Source organism: Hippichthys cyanospilos, chromosome 17, assembly GCF_059441005.1.
Source record: "Hippichthys cyanospilos isolate Australia breed blue-spotted pipefish chromosome 17, RoL_Hcya_1.0, whole genome shotgun sequence".
In the NCBI taxonomy this organism is placed as follows: Eukaryota; Metazoa; Chordata; class Actinopteri; order Syngnathiformes; family Syngnathidae; genus Hippichthys; species Hippichthys cyanospilos.
Window position 1 is genome coordinate 15,923,749 of NC_142385.1, and position 15,598 is coordinate 15,939,346.

General features: G+C 44.3%; 1 protein-coding gene across 21 annotated transcripts in view; it reads right to left on the bottom strand.

Annotated features, from left to right (window-relative positions):
* Positions 1-11,832: 11,832 nt before the first annotated feature.
* Positions 11,833-15,598, bottom strand: part of tcf7l2 (transcription factor 7 like 2) — an 86,804-nt gene continuing 83,038 nt past the window's right edge. For 19 of the 21 annotated variants that reach the window (XM_088439913.1, XM_088439912.1, XM_088439918.1 and 16 more), the window contains one exon: positions 11,833-15,025. In XM_088439913.1, coding sequence (XP_088296039.1) covers positions 14,635-15,025 — 391 coding nt within the window. In that variant the 3' untranslated portion in view covers positions 11,833-14,634. The remainder of the gene's footprint in view (positions 15,026-15,598) is intronic. The other 2 variants (XM_088439931.1, XM_088439933.1) reach the window with 1 other exon arrangement.

The window sequence follows — 15,598 nt, forward strand, 5'->3', positions numbered from 1 at the left end:
GCGCCCTTATCGGCCGTCCCCACAAGAAATGCCGCTGGCCAAATAGGAAGATGCTATCTCCCCAGGAAAAAAAATGAAATAAAAAAGACTTTTATTTTGCCAATTGGAGCTTGACATTTGTCCCACTTTTCCAATCGACTCGCTTGATGATCAATAATCATCTGCGGGCGGGAAGATTAATATGGATTAAGAGTCCAAGTGCTCCACTCAAATGAATTGAGGAGAAAAGATGATAGGATACAAGTGCAAAGATGACATCACATCATAATACTTTCAGTAGTTTCTTCTTCACCAATGTCACTATCACAGAAAAATATCAATTGAAAAAATGTTTGTTATGATGAAATGACATAAAATATCACCAAGATTAATGAACACAGACAATCATATTATTTTAAAAATATGAACTATAAGAAGGGAAAGCCTGCATTGTATCAATAGGAAAAACAACTGCTTCAAGTGCATTCAATGTTCCGCTGGCGAGGCGTTCATGAGCGCTCAAAAACTGGTAAATCTCAAACTCGCTTTAACGAGCAACACGTATATAACGGAAAAGGACAACTTGCTTCGAGCGCTTCAAGTGTAACGCACTGGTGAGGGGTTCGCTGACAGATCACAATGATGGAAATCTGAAAGCCACTTAACCCGCAAAAAATAACTAAAACGGAAAAACAGCTTGGGCGCATTTAACGTGAAACTGGCGCTATGTTCACTGACCGCTCATAATGTGGGAAATCTGTAACACACTTAACTGAACGCAACCATATGATTGACTTCAAATTTCTTTTGTGTGTGTGTGTGTGTGTGTGTGTGTGTGTTTAAAAGGTTAGCGGCGGAACAAACTTGACTCCTGAAGTCCAGCTAGCGCTCTCCTTCGATGTTTTGAAGGTTTGGGATGTGCGGACGGCAACATTTGTCAGTAATGAGCCCTTTTTTTTTTTTTTTTTTTTTAAAGGTCTTTGTGATGCCAAATAAAAAAAAGAAAAACGAAAAAGAAGAAAAAGCCTTGGAGGGGGGAGGAGGCGGTCCTTTAATGATGACGTGTGTGGTCTCCAGAGTCTTCGTTCAATTATGCAAATGAGGGCCCGCTGTCACTTTAATGACAATGTAAATACACACAGGGAGGAGGCCCCGTTTACTTATTTGGAACTTAATTGTGTTGGTCATTAAAAGAAGTATCAACCGTCATGTTGATGACGCGCACACACGCGCGCGCGCGAAGTAGTCGAAGAAAAAAAAGCGTGTTTTGAAATTTGTCGCTTTAAAGTGAAATCCAAGCGAGGGGAAAAGGGGGCGTTATACACACGCCGGCCGGCAGGTGGCACAAGAGCACAAGGAAGAAAATGACTCCAGAGACGTTGTGAGGCGAACACGCGGCCACTTCATTAGGTACACCCGGGACAATTATATATGTATATGCGTTATATTTACAGAGTACATCGATATGAGGAGAAAATTGGATGATAATAACAGTGAAGGAAGTTTTCATTAATTAAATTCATTAATTTTGCAAGAAGGCACGAATGCATGGAATGTTTTGTGTATATATATATATATATATATATATATATATATATATACACATACATATAAATATACACACACATATATATGTATATATTTTAATCATGAAAAAAATTAAAACGTATTTTTGTGCTAATTTTCTTCCTTTTAAGTCAGAACAGTCAAAAAAAAATCAAAGTTTCTTGATAGTTATCCTCTTAAATTGGAGAAAAAAAGATTTTATGTACGTATTTTTTTTTAACAAGAAAATCAAATTAAATTTTAAAAAGGAAAAATGGAGTTCTATCTTCGCGGATTTCAGTTACTGCAGCATTTTTTTTCCCTATAAACGCAACGATAATCTAATGAACGTTATCGCTGTGGGTGTTGTAAAAAAAATGCAGTGGCGCTGTTTGGCCCCTAGGAGGATTCCCGTAAAAGGCCACATCACAAACACTGCAAATAATCGATAATTGACGCAATAATTGCCGCCCATTATCACAACCAAAATTCTTGAATAAGCGTGGATAAATTACCAATAAGCTTTTTCACCACAAAATTATGATTATTTTTTTATATTTTGGCCTCTAGGTAGAGTCCCACCATGCTCCGCATCAAGGTGACAACATTGCTCAGAAAAAGTTGGGGGTTTTTTTTGTTCTCATCTGGTGTTCTTCTGCTTTGTCTTTTTTGACTTGATGGTCGACGCCCGCCAGCGCCGGCGACTGGAGACAAATGAACTTGGGATTGATTGGCACATGAAAGCGGCGCTCGCCAGGCTAACCGTTAAAGGCCGCGGGCACACGCCTTCCCAGAAAATAGCGCGCGGCTATTTTGTTTATCGCTCGTCTTGTGACTTTTGCGTCCGGCTAATAAATAATGACCGCTACACGCGAGGCGTTCAAGGACGCCGTTCACATGGAAAGTGGCTATGCTGTGATGTTGACATTATTCGTAGCAAGAAACATTTTCAGGACAACGTAAGTGATGAATTCTGATTTGTATTCATTTTGTGAGCTCAGTTTACTTATTGGGCGCCATCTTGTTTTTTGTTTACTAATTTGGCGCCATCTTTGCATTTGTGTTTATTTATTAGGCGCCACCTTGTTTTTTTGTGCTTACGTGTTTGGAAGTAATTTTTTAATTTCAATTTCATCAAATGGATCCTGCACACACATTTGTTGGGTGTGTGTCAGCAGCGATTTTGCAAGCGCAATGAAAGGCGCGGCGATGAGACGCGACGATTAGCGTCGGCTTGAGCTCCAGCGCAACTTTGATTTCTTTTTTTGGGAAGAGGCTCGTCATCGCTGTCACGAGATGATGGATAACTGCAAATTGTTTTGCCTTGCTTGATGTTTTATGTTACTTGCGGTTTATTTCGGGATCTAATTTTTTCTTGCTTGATCCAAAGCGAACAAAAAAGACAAAAAAACAAAAAAAACACACTCATAATGCCACCGGGAATATGAAAATAAAAAATCTCTGTGATCATTTCCTAGCAATGAATAACGCTTTTTTTCCTATCCCTGGTGTTTGACATTTGTTTGTGGACTTGGAATTTGATGGGAATTTCTGGAATTCCGTGAAAAAAAAAAACAAGTTCTTGTTTTCTCCAAGTATTTAGGACTCTTCTCCTGGAAGATCACCCAAACACACGCAAAAAAACGCTACGCTTGTTTGCTTTGACAGGGCGCACAGGTTTGGCGGCCAACAAAATTTTCCTGCCATTTCTTGTTCATATCTGCATTTTGGAAGAAAAACATGGCTTGGAATGGGATGAAAAGTGACGGAGTTCTTAAAAAAAAAAAAAAAAACGAGAGAAGGGAAAAGGTGCGCCTGTTTTCGCGATGAGCGCGCGCGTACACGGGCGAAAACGGAAAACAGTGACAGAATTTCCTCCGGAGGGACAAGAAAGGACTTTTCTTTCGGAGGAAGACTTTTGCTGATGTTGGCTACGAGCGCGCGCCAAACGCCGACCTCATCATTTGGAGCGGGTGAGAAACCGCAAGAAGGAGACAGGAGGCTCCACTTCACAGGAGCGAGCCCCCCGTCCCCGTCTCCGTCTTCGCTCGCTAGTTTGGAGTCGTCCCCGACTTTTATTGGGAGGAAGGATTCATTTGGGAGACGAGAGGTGCGGCGCCAGCACATTTGGCCCGGCTTGACGTTTCGCTGAAGTGCCGCGCTAATGATAGCGGCGTAACGTCACAGATGTCCAAAGTGTTCCGTACTGAGGGAAAAGTACTTGGAATAAAATACAAACAAAAACAATGTCAATTTTCGGACTACGAGGCGCAGTGTATCGAAAGCCGCATCGACAAAAGTTGAACAGAAAAAACATTTCTGTCCTGCGTCGGCGACATCATAAATAAGCAGCAGGTCGGAACTTCAATTAAAGTGGCGCTTTTTCGTAAATAGAGGTGCTTTTTACATGTATATAGCTTAATCTGTTCTATCCCTTCCCCCCCAAAATAAACACTCCTAGACACTTTAAAGGAATAATATTAATTGTAGCGGTTGACGATATCCGTGCAGTTCATTTGTTTGCCTTGAGATGGCGCTGGTGTGTTGGTGGTACATGTTTTTTTTGCACGTTTATATTTTTACATTCCCAGTGATCGAGTTTACAAGTTCACAGGAGCATTAATAAGTCTTTTGGGGATAATTTTGAGAACGTAAATTTACTTAAGTTTAATTGAAGGTCATGCAAGGTGCTTCCTGTGTGTTATGCGAACGCCGAACGCCTCCAAAAGCCTTTAAATTCAGATTAATTTTAGCGGTCGATAATATGAATCCACTTTTTGTTTGCCTTGAGATTTTGTTGGTGGTGCGCGCAGAGAACTTTTTTTCTTTCCACTGATCTCGGTGTCATTTACAAGTCCACAGATGCGATAGGATTTACTATTTGGCACCATTTTGAGTATGTACATTTACATACGCTTCATTTAGGGTCATGCAGTTCTACTGTGACTTACTTGAGTAAAAGAAGAAGAGAAGATCTTTTTCTCGCGTTGTTTGATGTGTTTTCTGTCATCGTGCACCCCAAAGGCAATGAGCCTGTTTTCAAAATGAGGGAAAGAACAGTTATTTGAGTTTGAAAAAGAAGAAAAATTCACCAGAATTTATAAAAGAACTAAGTAAAAACACAACAGTAACACACCTGATTGCATTTACAAGCAGAGTGCCCCCTGGTGGCAACAAACAGGAGTTTGTTTACAAGCGGCTCTGGCTAATGCTAGCACGCGCTCGCTAACTCGGTCGGCATCGTTCCAGGAGCTCGTCCTTGCCTTTTTGTTTCTTCTTCCGTGCCAAGGAAATTTTTTTTTGCGAGCGTATTTGAAGGCGCGCCGCCGTCTGCGTGGCGACTTAAGGCCGCTAAACGTTTCAAGAGGTAATTGGCGACGAGGCAAACGGAGCAGGAGGCGCCGCGTCCTCGGCGGGGGGGCCGCTTCAATTAGACAACAATCTGTGTGGTGGCACCCTCCCCCTTTCCTTCAGAGGTCAAGACGGCGCGGAAAAGACAAAGACGCGCCAGGGAGACGGGTCCAGAACACGCAAAAACAAGAGCTCCCTGTATTTCACGTGCAATCCTTTTGATTCCCATCAAACTTTTGCTTTCGAGGGCCACGCGGAAAAATCAAAGGGCCACTTTTGTTCAGTCATTTATTTTGAACTTCTTCAAAATGTATTCTAGTCGTTTCAACATCATTTTATCCATTCAAATCATGTCGATTTCAACAGTTCAAGCCATTCCTACCAGACTGTTTCAGAATTTCAAAATAAAAGCCCCCAAATTAAACTTTTTTCCTCCCCTTTCATCTTTCTTTACATCTTTGGAGCAGTTTCAACATATTTTGACCTATTCAAATCATTCAAATTTTCACCGGCTCAACTAATCCCGAGCGAGCCGTTTCAGAATTTCAAAATAAAAGCGAAAAAAGGAGGTTTCTCCCGCTTTGATTTGTGCAACTTTGAACCTTATTTCAAGGTATGGATACAACTAAATTGAAAAATAGAAAAGCAGACAATTTCTTGCCGTTTGAAAGAATTTTCCTTCAAAATTATTTGTCATTCCCCGAGGGAATTTTACGTATGAAAAATACCGATATCAGCTATCGGTATCGATACCTCATTTCGGGTATTGATACTTACCAGTTTAATTGCCAAGGTCTCATTGTTTTTTTTTTTCCCCAGGAAATGTTATGTATCCAAATTCCCGATAGCAGCGCTGGGTATCAGTCGCGATATCAGCCTGATTTGAAGGTATCGATACTTCTGTTATGAACTGCCTGTTTCAGTTTGTTTTTTCTTTGAAGGATGAGGCCGTAGAAGCGAGCGAGCGCGCGGACGTCTTGATCCCGCATTCATTGAGATGTGCGCCGGCGGAGGAAGACAATAATTGGCCCTTTATAAGTAATCAATGGCCCCCGGAGATCAATAGTGACCCCCGGGGGGCCCCGCTCCCCCGTTCCCCGCGCAACATCTGGAAACGGGCGACCCGGCCGACCCGCCTCCTCCCAGGACCGGCGGCCATTGCATTTTGGGGCGGGGGGGGCTTTCTGGCAAAATGCTCTCAAGAAAGAAAAATCACAAGACGCCGCCGGAGGGCGGGGCTTTCATGTAAAGGGGCGGGGTGAAGGGGGCCCCCTTTTTCCTCCTGGCTTTTTTTTCCCCTCCGCTCCCTCGAGCCCACCTTTTCCTCAAGCTCCAGTCATCCAAGAATCTGCTAGCCTGCTGCTGTTTTGGTTAGCAAATGTGTGATATGTGGTAAAAACAAAGAACTTTGCATCAAAACTAGCGGCTCGTTGCTTCGCACCAGGATGCCATAAGATGGCACCAAAGTAATATTTTTACATTTTGAGGTATTTTGTCATTTCATCAAAGGCATTTACATCAGTTAAAGCACTGAAAGAAGACGGCAGGGAGCTGAAATTTCACCCAGAGGGCAACAACATTATGAAGTTCTTGAAGTTTACCTAACTGTAGTGCTCTATTTTGTTTATCTTTTCTTCAAAGTTATAGCACTAAAAGAATACAGTAGGGAGCTGAAATTTCACCCAGACGGCGACGACATGTCAATGTTCACCATTCAGCGTCACACTAGCTGAGTGTGGCAGCCCTTAGCTCAAATACTGCCAGAATGATGTGGAAGAAAATGGCACAAAAATGGTCATACTGCACAGGGGTTACAAATTTTTTTTTGATACGGATAGACTGATCATCGGCAGCGATATTTGCCATTTCACAAATATTGACCTCGGGGCACAATTGTTTTTTTTGTGTTCATTTTTCAGAATTTTATAGTAAATATGTATAAATAATAACCTACACATTTGAAAAGTTGTTTGATGGACAAAGAGTTGTTTTTTTTTTGTTCTTTTTATTTTGACACCAAAATTGTCCCTTTTATTGAAAATGAATGTCGCCCCCAAACATGGATTATCCAACTTGCCTACTAATAAATGGTATTCGGCCTGAAAAAAACAAAAATCAAACTTCTATCTGTATTTTATACAATATGTGTGTTATATAACTAATTACATTTATAAATTACAGGGATCGTCAAAAAATTGTGCAATAAATTGACTGTTGAAAAAAACAACTTTGTGTTTTATATATCTATATATATTCTGCAACTAATTTAATTCATAAATGACTGCAATTTCATCAAAATATTTCACAAAAAAATGAAGACTTACTCCTCAATTTTGCTGTGACTTTTGTAAGGCTTTGGAGACTCGATGGCAGCGCCATTTGATGTGAAATCTGCTTGATTGCGTCTGCAAAAAAAAAAAGAAAAAGAAAAAGGATGAAGGAAAAAAAGGCAAGCGTAGGTGTTTTTTTTATTTTTTTTATAAAAGGTGAGTGGCAAGCCGTCAAGTTTGGAGGCGCCGAGCTCCCGGCGAGCCTACGAGGCATGCGCGACGCCTGTGTCCTCGGGGCGAGAGAGCGCGCCCACTTTTTCGGGGGAATCCACCAGAGGAGAAGAGGAAACTTTTTTTCCTGTGGAAAAAGCGCAGAGGGGGAAACATGCACACTTGCAAGTGAAAACATTTCAACTTCACTCCCAAACACACATTTGCCTTCTTCCCTTCTTTTTTTCCGTGCGAATACACAACCTGGAATTTTTTTTTTTTCCTTTTTCTGAAGTGAGCAAGTTGAAGGAATTTGCCAGGAAGTCACCAGCTCCCCCGGCAAGCCACCTTGCAAGAGGTGAAAAACAAAAACAAAGGAAAAGCCAGAAGGCAGTACATGTTTGGGTTGCAAGGTGGCGCCACCCGCTGGGCTGGAGGACAGCCCGCCAGCAAACTTCAAGATACAAAAAGCTCTTTTATTTGATTTGATTATTTTTCATGTCACCATTTCTTCCATTTCCACATTTTGTTGACAAAAAAAATACCCAGGGAACTACTACACATAGTTGGCTAGCTAGCTAACCCTCGCTCTAGTGTCACATTTTGTTTACTTAAAAAAAATACCCAGACTCGGGGGAAATTATGCATTTTTGGTGCATGCATAGTTTAGCTAGCTATCGACACATTTTTACACAAAAAAAGATTGCTCAAGGGGAATATGCATTTCTGATGTGTAGACATAGTTTGCTAGCTAGCTAACGCTCTATTGTCCCAGTTTGTTTCTTAAAAACAACTACTCAAGAGGAAGCTGCATTTATGGCATGTTTGCATAGTTAGCTAGCTAGGTCGCTGTCACCTTTAAAAAAAAAATACTACTCAAGGAAGATGCCATTTTGGTGTGAAGGCATAGATAGCTGGCTAGCTAGCTATCGTCACATTTTGTTTACAAAAAACAACAAAAAATACTCAGACAACTAGACAAGAGGAAGACACATTTTTGCTTTGAAGGCATAGTCAGCTAGCGATTTAGCATGTTTGGTGTGCAAGCACAGTTAGCTAGCTAGCCATCTACGCCTACTCACCAAAAATGCATCAGAGCTAGCTAACTGCTGGCGCAAATGAACGCATTCAAATTTTCATACAATGGAGCGGCTGACGCCATAATCTGAAAGTCAAGAAAACTGAAACTGGGAAAGGCTTTTCCGCTCCGGCGAGAACTCCGTAAATCGTCGATCTTTGCACACGCTCAGCAATTATCTTCCGATATGTTTGGGAAACAAATGTGCGCAAAACGGTAGTTGGCCCCGTCCTTGTTGGCATTATCGATACGTGACAGGCGCGCAACTTGCATCACCTTGACAAGGTGAAAAAACAACACCAGTCTTTTGTTTTTTTTCCTTCTTGAGGCCCTCTAGTGGGATGCGCCTTCAAATCAAGAAAAAAAAAAAAAGTAAGCAAAGGCGGCAGGCAAGGTGCGCTATTTAGCCCGGGGAGTGTCAGGACTGCTTAATGAGACGGCGTGGCAAACTTTCAGCCGCGCCAGATAATATCAATTATTTGTCATCGCTGCGTGTGTGTGTGTGTGTCCCATGGCAAGGCGGGATGAAGGCGGACCTTGATGGAGACATGTGGCACTAGCCCGGGGGCTCGCTCCACTCTCGGGCTAGTTAGCCGCCTGCACAGCGCCATCATTAGGGAGGAGGGTGCTCGTGGCGCCAAGGTGACACACACACACACACACACTCCAGTCACTCAGCAAGTGTGTGTGTGTGTGTGTGTGGAAGTGTGCGGAACGAACTGCTAAAAAGAAAAAAGAAAAAAAAACTTGTGGAAAATCAGATTTCAAATTCAAAATGGAAACTCCAGTGCAAAAAATCTCTGAATTGCCACGAATTTCATGGAAATGGATGAAGCCAAATGAGTATAGCCGTCGCACATCCCATTTTCGCTCACGTGACTTTAGCGACGCGAGCCCGAGGGCGCTTACGTGACTGTTGGAATATCAAAACGGGCCAGCTCGGAAATGGAGGAAAATAGGTGCGGAGTTCTTCTTCCGCCAACACGATTTGAAACGCTCATGAAAACAATTTTTTCAGATTATAGGTAACACATTTTGTGTAAAACGGTAAACACGTTTCTGTCCAGGGTCCCTGCGAGCAAAAAGAAACTAAAACCTCTTGTCTTCCTTCCATGTGTGTTGGCTATTAATATTTCATGTTGCCTCAACCTGACACTATGTCTACACACCAAAAATGCATCCCAGTTTGCTCACCGCAGACCTGAATGAGTGCATTTAAATTTTAAAGCAATGGGTTCGAGGTGATGCCTGCCGTTTTAGCCGCACCCCAAAATCCCAGAAAGCTAAAACTGTGAGAAATTCTGAGTACTGTGTCATTGCAATGAAGGTGTGTAAAGCATGACAATCTAAACTCTCTAGTCTTTCTTCCTTGTAGGTTGACCGAACCTGACAAAAAAACGATATATGTGTGTGTGTGTGTGTGTGTGTGATGTATATGCTCCGGTTAGAGAACATGGACTGTTGCTCCATTCAGCACATTTATTAACCGTGGTCTGCAATAATACGAAGAAGAAATATTAACATACATACATACTGTCCATACGCCATTTAATCCACTCCTAAGCAGGCAGCATAACGTTCTAAACTTCTAAACTCGCAGCATTCAGCGCTAGCCAAACACAAATATCATATGAACGAAACACCATTAGCATAATTAGCATGCTAGCCTAGTACAACAACTTAAAATGCGCAAGACGTCACACAAGCATACCTGCGCTGTGATACACAACTAACACCCAAATTGAACATTAGAATGAAATAAACTCACCTTTCATCACATACACACAATCACAAATGTGCTAGAACATGAATTATGAGCAACTTTTTTGATTTATGTCACGGAATCAACGGTGTCGCGGACGAGGAAAAAGAGAAAATTACGGTGAACAATTCACCTTAGACTAGTGTTGCGTTCATGGAACGGTCACAGCGTGGGAAATTATAATATCATACACAAACGAAACTACAAACAGATTAACAATGCCTTCTAACACACACACACACACACACACACACACATATATATCAAACCAATGCACTTGATTTGTAGCATCTTGTCAAGGTGCACAACCTGGTGCCGGATGCGGACATTTTCCAAGACCTCGCAAAAGTTTGCGCCTACGCAACCTGAAATCTGTCTCAACACAGCGCCATCAAAACAAAATTGTCTGACTTTGCTAACACTCCGAGGAGGACAGTTATTCCCTGCTTTTGATTTCCTGGAAGAAAAAAACGTGATTATGGCTCGCGGCACATACTCGGCGACGGCGTTGGCCTTCAGCGTTGTTGTGCGGCCGCCATTTCTTCCTCGACGCATACAAAGCTTTTGCTGTGAAATAAGAAGCGCTTCCGTCTTTGCATGGCAGTTGAAGGGCAAGGCCCACGTGCGTCCGTGCATTAAGTGCGCATCCTCCAGATGTGCTTTGACACCCCCCGCCCCCTCCCTTATTGTTCGCCTGACTGGAGGACAGCTCAAAGCACAAAACATCTTCACCATCCATACGGCAATGGCAATTTTACACCTAGAAAAAAAAAAGTATACCGTGTGTATAGCGGCTACACGAGCGCATCGTAATCCAGATTTTCTTGTTTGAAGGTCAGACATATTTGGACAGTTTGGACATCCACGAAGCCACAAAGGAAGGACATATGGACAATATATGGCGAAGGACCAATAGGAGGGGACCCAAAGTCAAAATGCAAATTTTAAGAGAAATTTGAGGAAACATTTTTTATGAAAAACGAGGACAGAAGCGACGTCAACTCAGTTTTCAGGCAATTTCCTGCAAAATTTGGGAGTGTGAACGAAATACAGACTAAAAGTGAATATTACACACTGCTGAGAAAATTAAGACACTAAACAAAAATTTCAATGGCCCCTAGCTATCTACGCTATTTTACGTCAAAGCGGAAGCACTGAATGAAGACGCTAGGAAGCTGAAATTTAACCCGGACGGTGACAAGTTCAATCGTTGCCAATTACTATAAAAAAAATGACCATTCTTGTGTGGCGTCAGTTCATTTTTCACAGCGTTTTCCTCGAATTTTGGAAGAGAAATACAGACCAAAAATGAATATTAGGCCGCGGAAACGTGCCCATTCCTGAACGTACGACGCACAAAACCAAATTCAAATGGCCCCTATGTACCTGCAGTATTTCACATCAAGGGGAAAGCATTAAGACACCGGGGAGCTGAAATTTCACCCAGATGGTGAAATCTCAATCCGTCTATAATTCTTGTGCAGTATTTTGATCATTTTCCACGCCATCCTGGCGGGATTTTAACCGAGGGACGGCACACATCCGCCGGCGACGAACATCGACGGCTGAAATTTCAGCTCCGCGCGAAATGCCTCTGACGTAAAGAAGCCGGAGTGGCAAAAAGGACAAGGCAGACGTGCACATACTAAGTTGCTTTTATTAATACAGAACTGCATGCTACAGAGACTGTACAGCATTAACATTTATTCATTACAAAAAAAACATGGTTTCGGGGGAACCATTTCAACGCAACGGGAAAGAAACAAACGGACAAACGAAGAATAGAGAAAAAAAAGAGCATAAAGGAGAACAGGAACATCACAGCCGTTAAGGAAACATTCAAACTATTTATCATTAGCATCTTAATAAACCAGAGAAGAAATGGACAGTTTACAGTCGCGTCATGTCAACTACAATGGCACCCAGTGGATGATTTCTCTTGGAGCTTTTTTTTTTTTTTTTTTTTTTTAAATTTTACAGCCTCTTGCAACATCAACATGCCTATTTTTTTCCTACCTACCTATATGTAGTAGTGTACTTAAAGTGGCAGTTTGTGTATTTTTTTTTTTTTTTGTATTTAATATTTTTTTTTTATGAACCTCCTAATATACAGAATTTGGCCCGGGTGGGTTTTGTACAGTAATGATGCTTGTCTTTTTTTTTTTTTTTTTTTATTATTAGGTTTAAATTTGTAATATTTGACAATTTGCTACCAAACACATTTGTTATAGCAACATTTATACTACATACATAGCAATCTATGTAACGTCACAGCAAAAGGATGGCGTTGAACTGAAACCCAAAGGGGGAAAAAAAAAAAAAAAAGATCCTTAGAGCGTGGTCTGGAGGACGGGGGCCAATGAAATTTGGCGCGGAAAAACCTGTACATGGCGGATCAACAGTCTGAGAGATGAAAAACGGCAGAGGGAAGGGCTTTTTTTTTTTCTCCTTTCGTAAAATGGCTTCTGGACGCGTTCCTCCCATTACGTTCACTCGGTGAGATCTACGCACAGGAAAAAAAAACCGATGGGGCGGGAAAAAAATAGGCCTTTCAAAACCTCGTAAAAATGGATCGTTCGTATTTATATATATAAGTCGCTTACCTTAAGAAAAAATATTTGTACAAGGTTTTTTTTGTTTGTTTTTTTAAGAAAAAAAGAAAGGAAAGGTGGAAAAGAAGACACGTACAAGATACGACGAGCAAAAAATCTCTAAAGCAATAAATACTACTGGTCCTAGCGCGGTGACATTTTCAATCCGACGACCCCTCCGAACAAGCGACCCTCCCCAAAAAGGTAAACAAAGAGAAAGCAGTGGAAGAATGCATAATTAACACGATATCCCCGAGCCGACCAGCCCAGCCCGTGCCCCCCTCCCCCCCCCCCCCCCCATTTTCTTTTATTCTGTACATTTGAACAAGTAACACGACAATTGAAAGTTGTTCCTGGTGCGGCGTCGCCGTGAGCCTCTCGCCCTGGCGCCGCTGCGGGAAGGGGTGTGATTGGTTCGCAAGCTCGTATTTAATACAAATAAAGAAGGAGAACCAACGCTGGCCTTCGGCCGCTCGCGTCCAACGCCGTCAAAAAGTGGGCGGCGAGCGTTTGGCTCCTCCGCAAACGTTGAACGACTGGACTTTTCCGGGTCGCCCGTCCAAAAACATCATTCGGACCGATTACCAGCCAAAGAAAGCATCGAATGTCTTCAGGAAGACAAGATCTTCTTGGTTGCCGAAGACATTTCACCTGCAGTCCAAAAGGCGAGAACCAGACTTTTCCTTGCCCTTGACGCCATTTTCACACAGAACTGAAGGTGGTCTTCGCAAACCACTGTAAGATCCAGCTGGCTTCGGAGTTCCTTTTGCCGATTCGTAGGTAGAACATTTTCAATGACCAAAAGGTGATCGGAGGCAACCGAGAAGACCTTCGCTTCTAAATTTTGACGGAAGAAGCGAGAAAAGTCCGGTTGCCTTCCAAAAACCTCTTCGGTTATCTGGGTTGGACTGGGGCGACGGGACGCTTCCTGCTTGTCCAAATCGAAACAAGACTTTTGGATTCCAGGTGAAAGTTTCAACAACCAAGATGAGTCCGGTTCCTGGAAAATTTGGTGGACGGCCATTGTCCCGGATGCCTTCGGTAGTCCTAAATTGGTCCGAAGAAGCCTTTGGGCTCAAGGTTGACAATGTCTTCAACAACCCAGAGTCCACTTGCCTTCATTTCCTTTTTTTGTCTCGATGAAAAAAACGGGCAAAAATGGACACGAAGGCAAGCGAGATCTTCTTGGTTGCCCAAGACATTGGATTCAAGAGGAAAAGTGGACTTTTCCTGGCCGTTGACACCAATTTCACGTTCAAAATTAGAAATGAAGAAGTCTTTTAAGAATAAAGGAAGGTTGCCCCTCACAAAACATGGTAAGCTCCAGCTGGGTTTGGAGTTCCTTTTGGGGATTCATAGGTCTGAAAAAGCGCTTCTTCATTTCTTGATTTTGACGGAAGAAGCGAGAAGAGTCCGGTTGCCTCCAAAACCTCTTGGGTCACCCGGGTCGGATAGAGGCAAGGGGACGCTCCCTGCTTGCCCCGGTCCGAATTGGAAAACCCCAAAAGGCTTTTGGATTCGAGCTCAAAGTTTCTTCGGGTCCCCGGAACGTTCGGCGGACCGCCGACGTCCCGGATGCCTTCCGTAGTCCTAAACGGGACCAGAAGAAGCCGGCGGGTCCAAAGGCGTCTTCAACAACCCAGAGCCTAGTTACCTTCGTTCCACTTTTGCAGAAAAGCCCCAAAAGTTTTTAGCGAGCCGCCGCGGCGGCTCCCGTTGTCGTTAACGGTTGGGGACGATTGGCCGGGTCCTCGGCGGGTCAAATATTGACCAATGAAGCGGGAAAGAAAACAACGGCCGGCGGCCCCGGAGGGCCCGGAGGGACCGGAGCGCGAGAGGCTCCGACGGCTACTCTATGGACTTGGTCACGAGCGACAGAGGCTGCAGCGAGTGGGAATGACACAGCAGCGGCGAGGGCCGGGCCGCGGGGGACACCGCCGAGGGGCCCGGGAGCCGCTGGGGCGGCGCCTCGCCCGCTTCCGGCGTCTTCCCGCCCGCCGCGTTTTCCGGCGGCCCGGCCAGGAGGCGCGGGTGGGGGAGGAGCGGCTGGTGGGCGGCTTTCATAGTCAGTGAGAGAGGTTGCATTTGTTCAGTCTGAGGTTTGGACTCTTTTGGAGACGGGGACGGGACCACGGAGGAGGGCGAGGACGGGGGGGAGTCTGGGAAGCTTCCGTCCGAGGAGGGAGGACTGGCGCAGCTGCCTTCACCTTGGATGTAGCGAATGCACTTTTTTTTCCTCCTGGATCGGGAAGGGCGGGGCGAGACAGGACAATGGTTCAGACGTCTGAGTCCGCTCGCGCCACGCGTCGCTTTGACATGCACGGTGCGGAAATGAGCGCCCCGCCCACCCCCCCAACCAGTAGGAAACGGGACACCAAGCGGAGCGGGCGGGAAATGAGCATGGCGGGGATGAGGAGTGGCCACAAACGTCCGGTAACGCTCGCTCTCTGGCTTTTATTTCGGGTTTTGGAGCAAAAACGCAAATTGATGATGGTTCGGGCCTCGAAGGGGAGGGAGGAAAAGCTACGGCCGGGGATCGGCACCGCGCTACCGGTTGCCCCGTTCCCCTCGGCCGCTCTCGCTCCTCCTGAGGGGGGGTCTCAGTTTGTACACTCGGCGCTTTTAAAAGAATCCAGCACCTGCCCCGCGGACACCAGCGAGCGCATGAGGGGTCGCGACCTCGCCTTGGCATTCCCGCCGGGTTCGGGACCCCTCTGCGGTCCGGAGGTGACCACCCCGGGCCGGATTCGGTTAGGGGGGGGCCGAATCTGCCCCCGCTCGGGCTTTCGCCTCGACCCTGGCGGTGAACCCG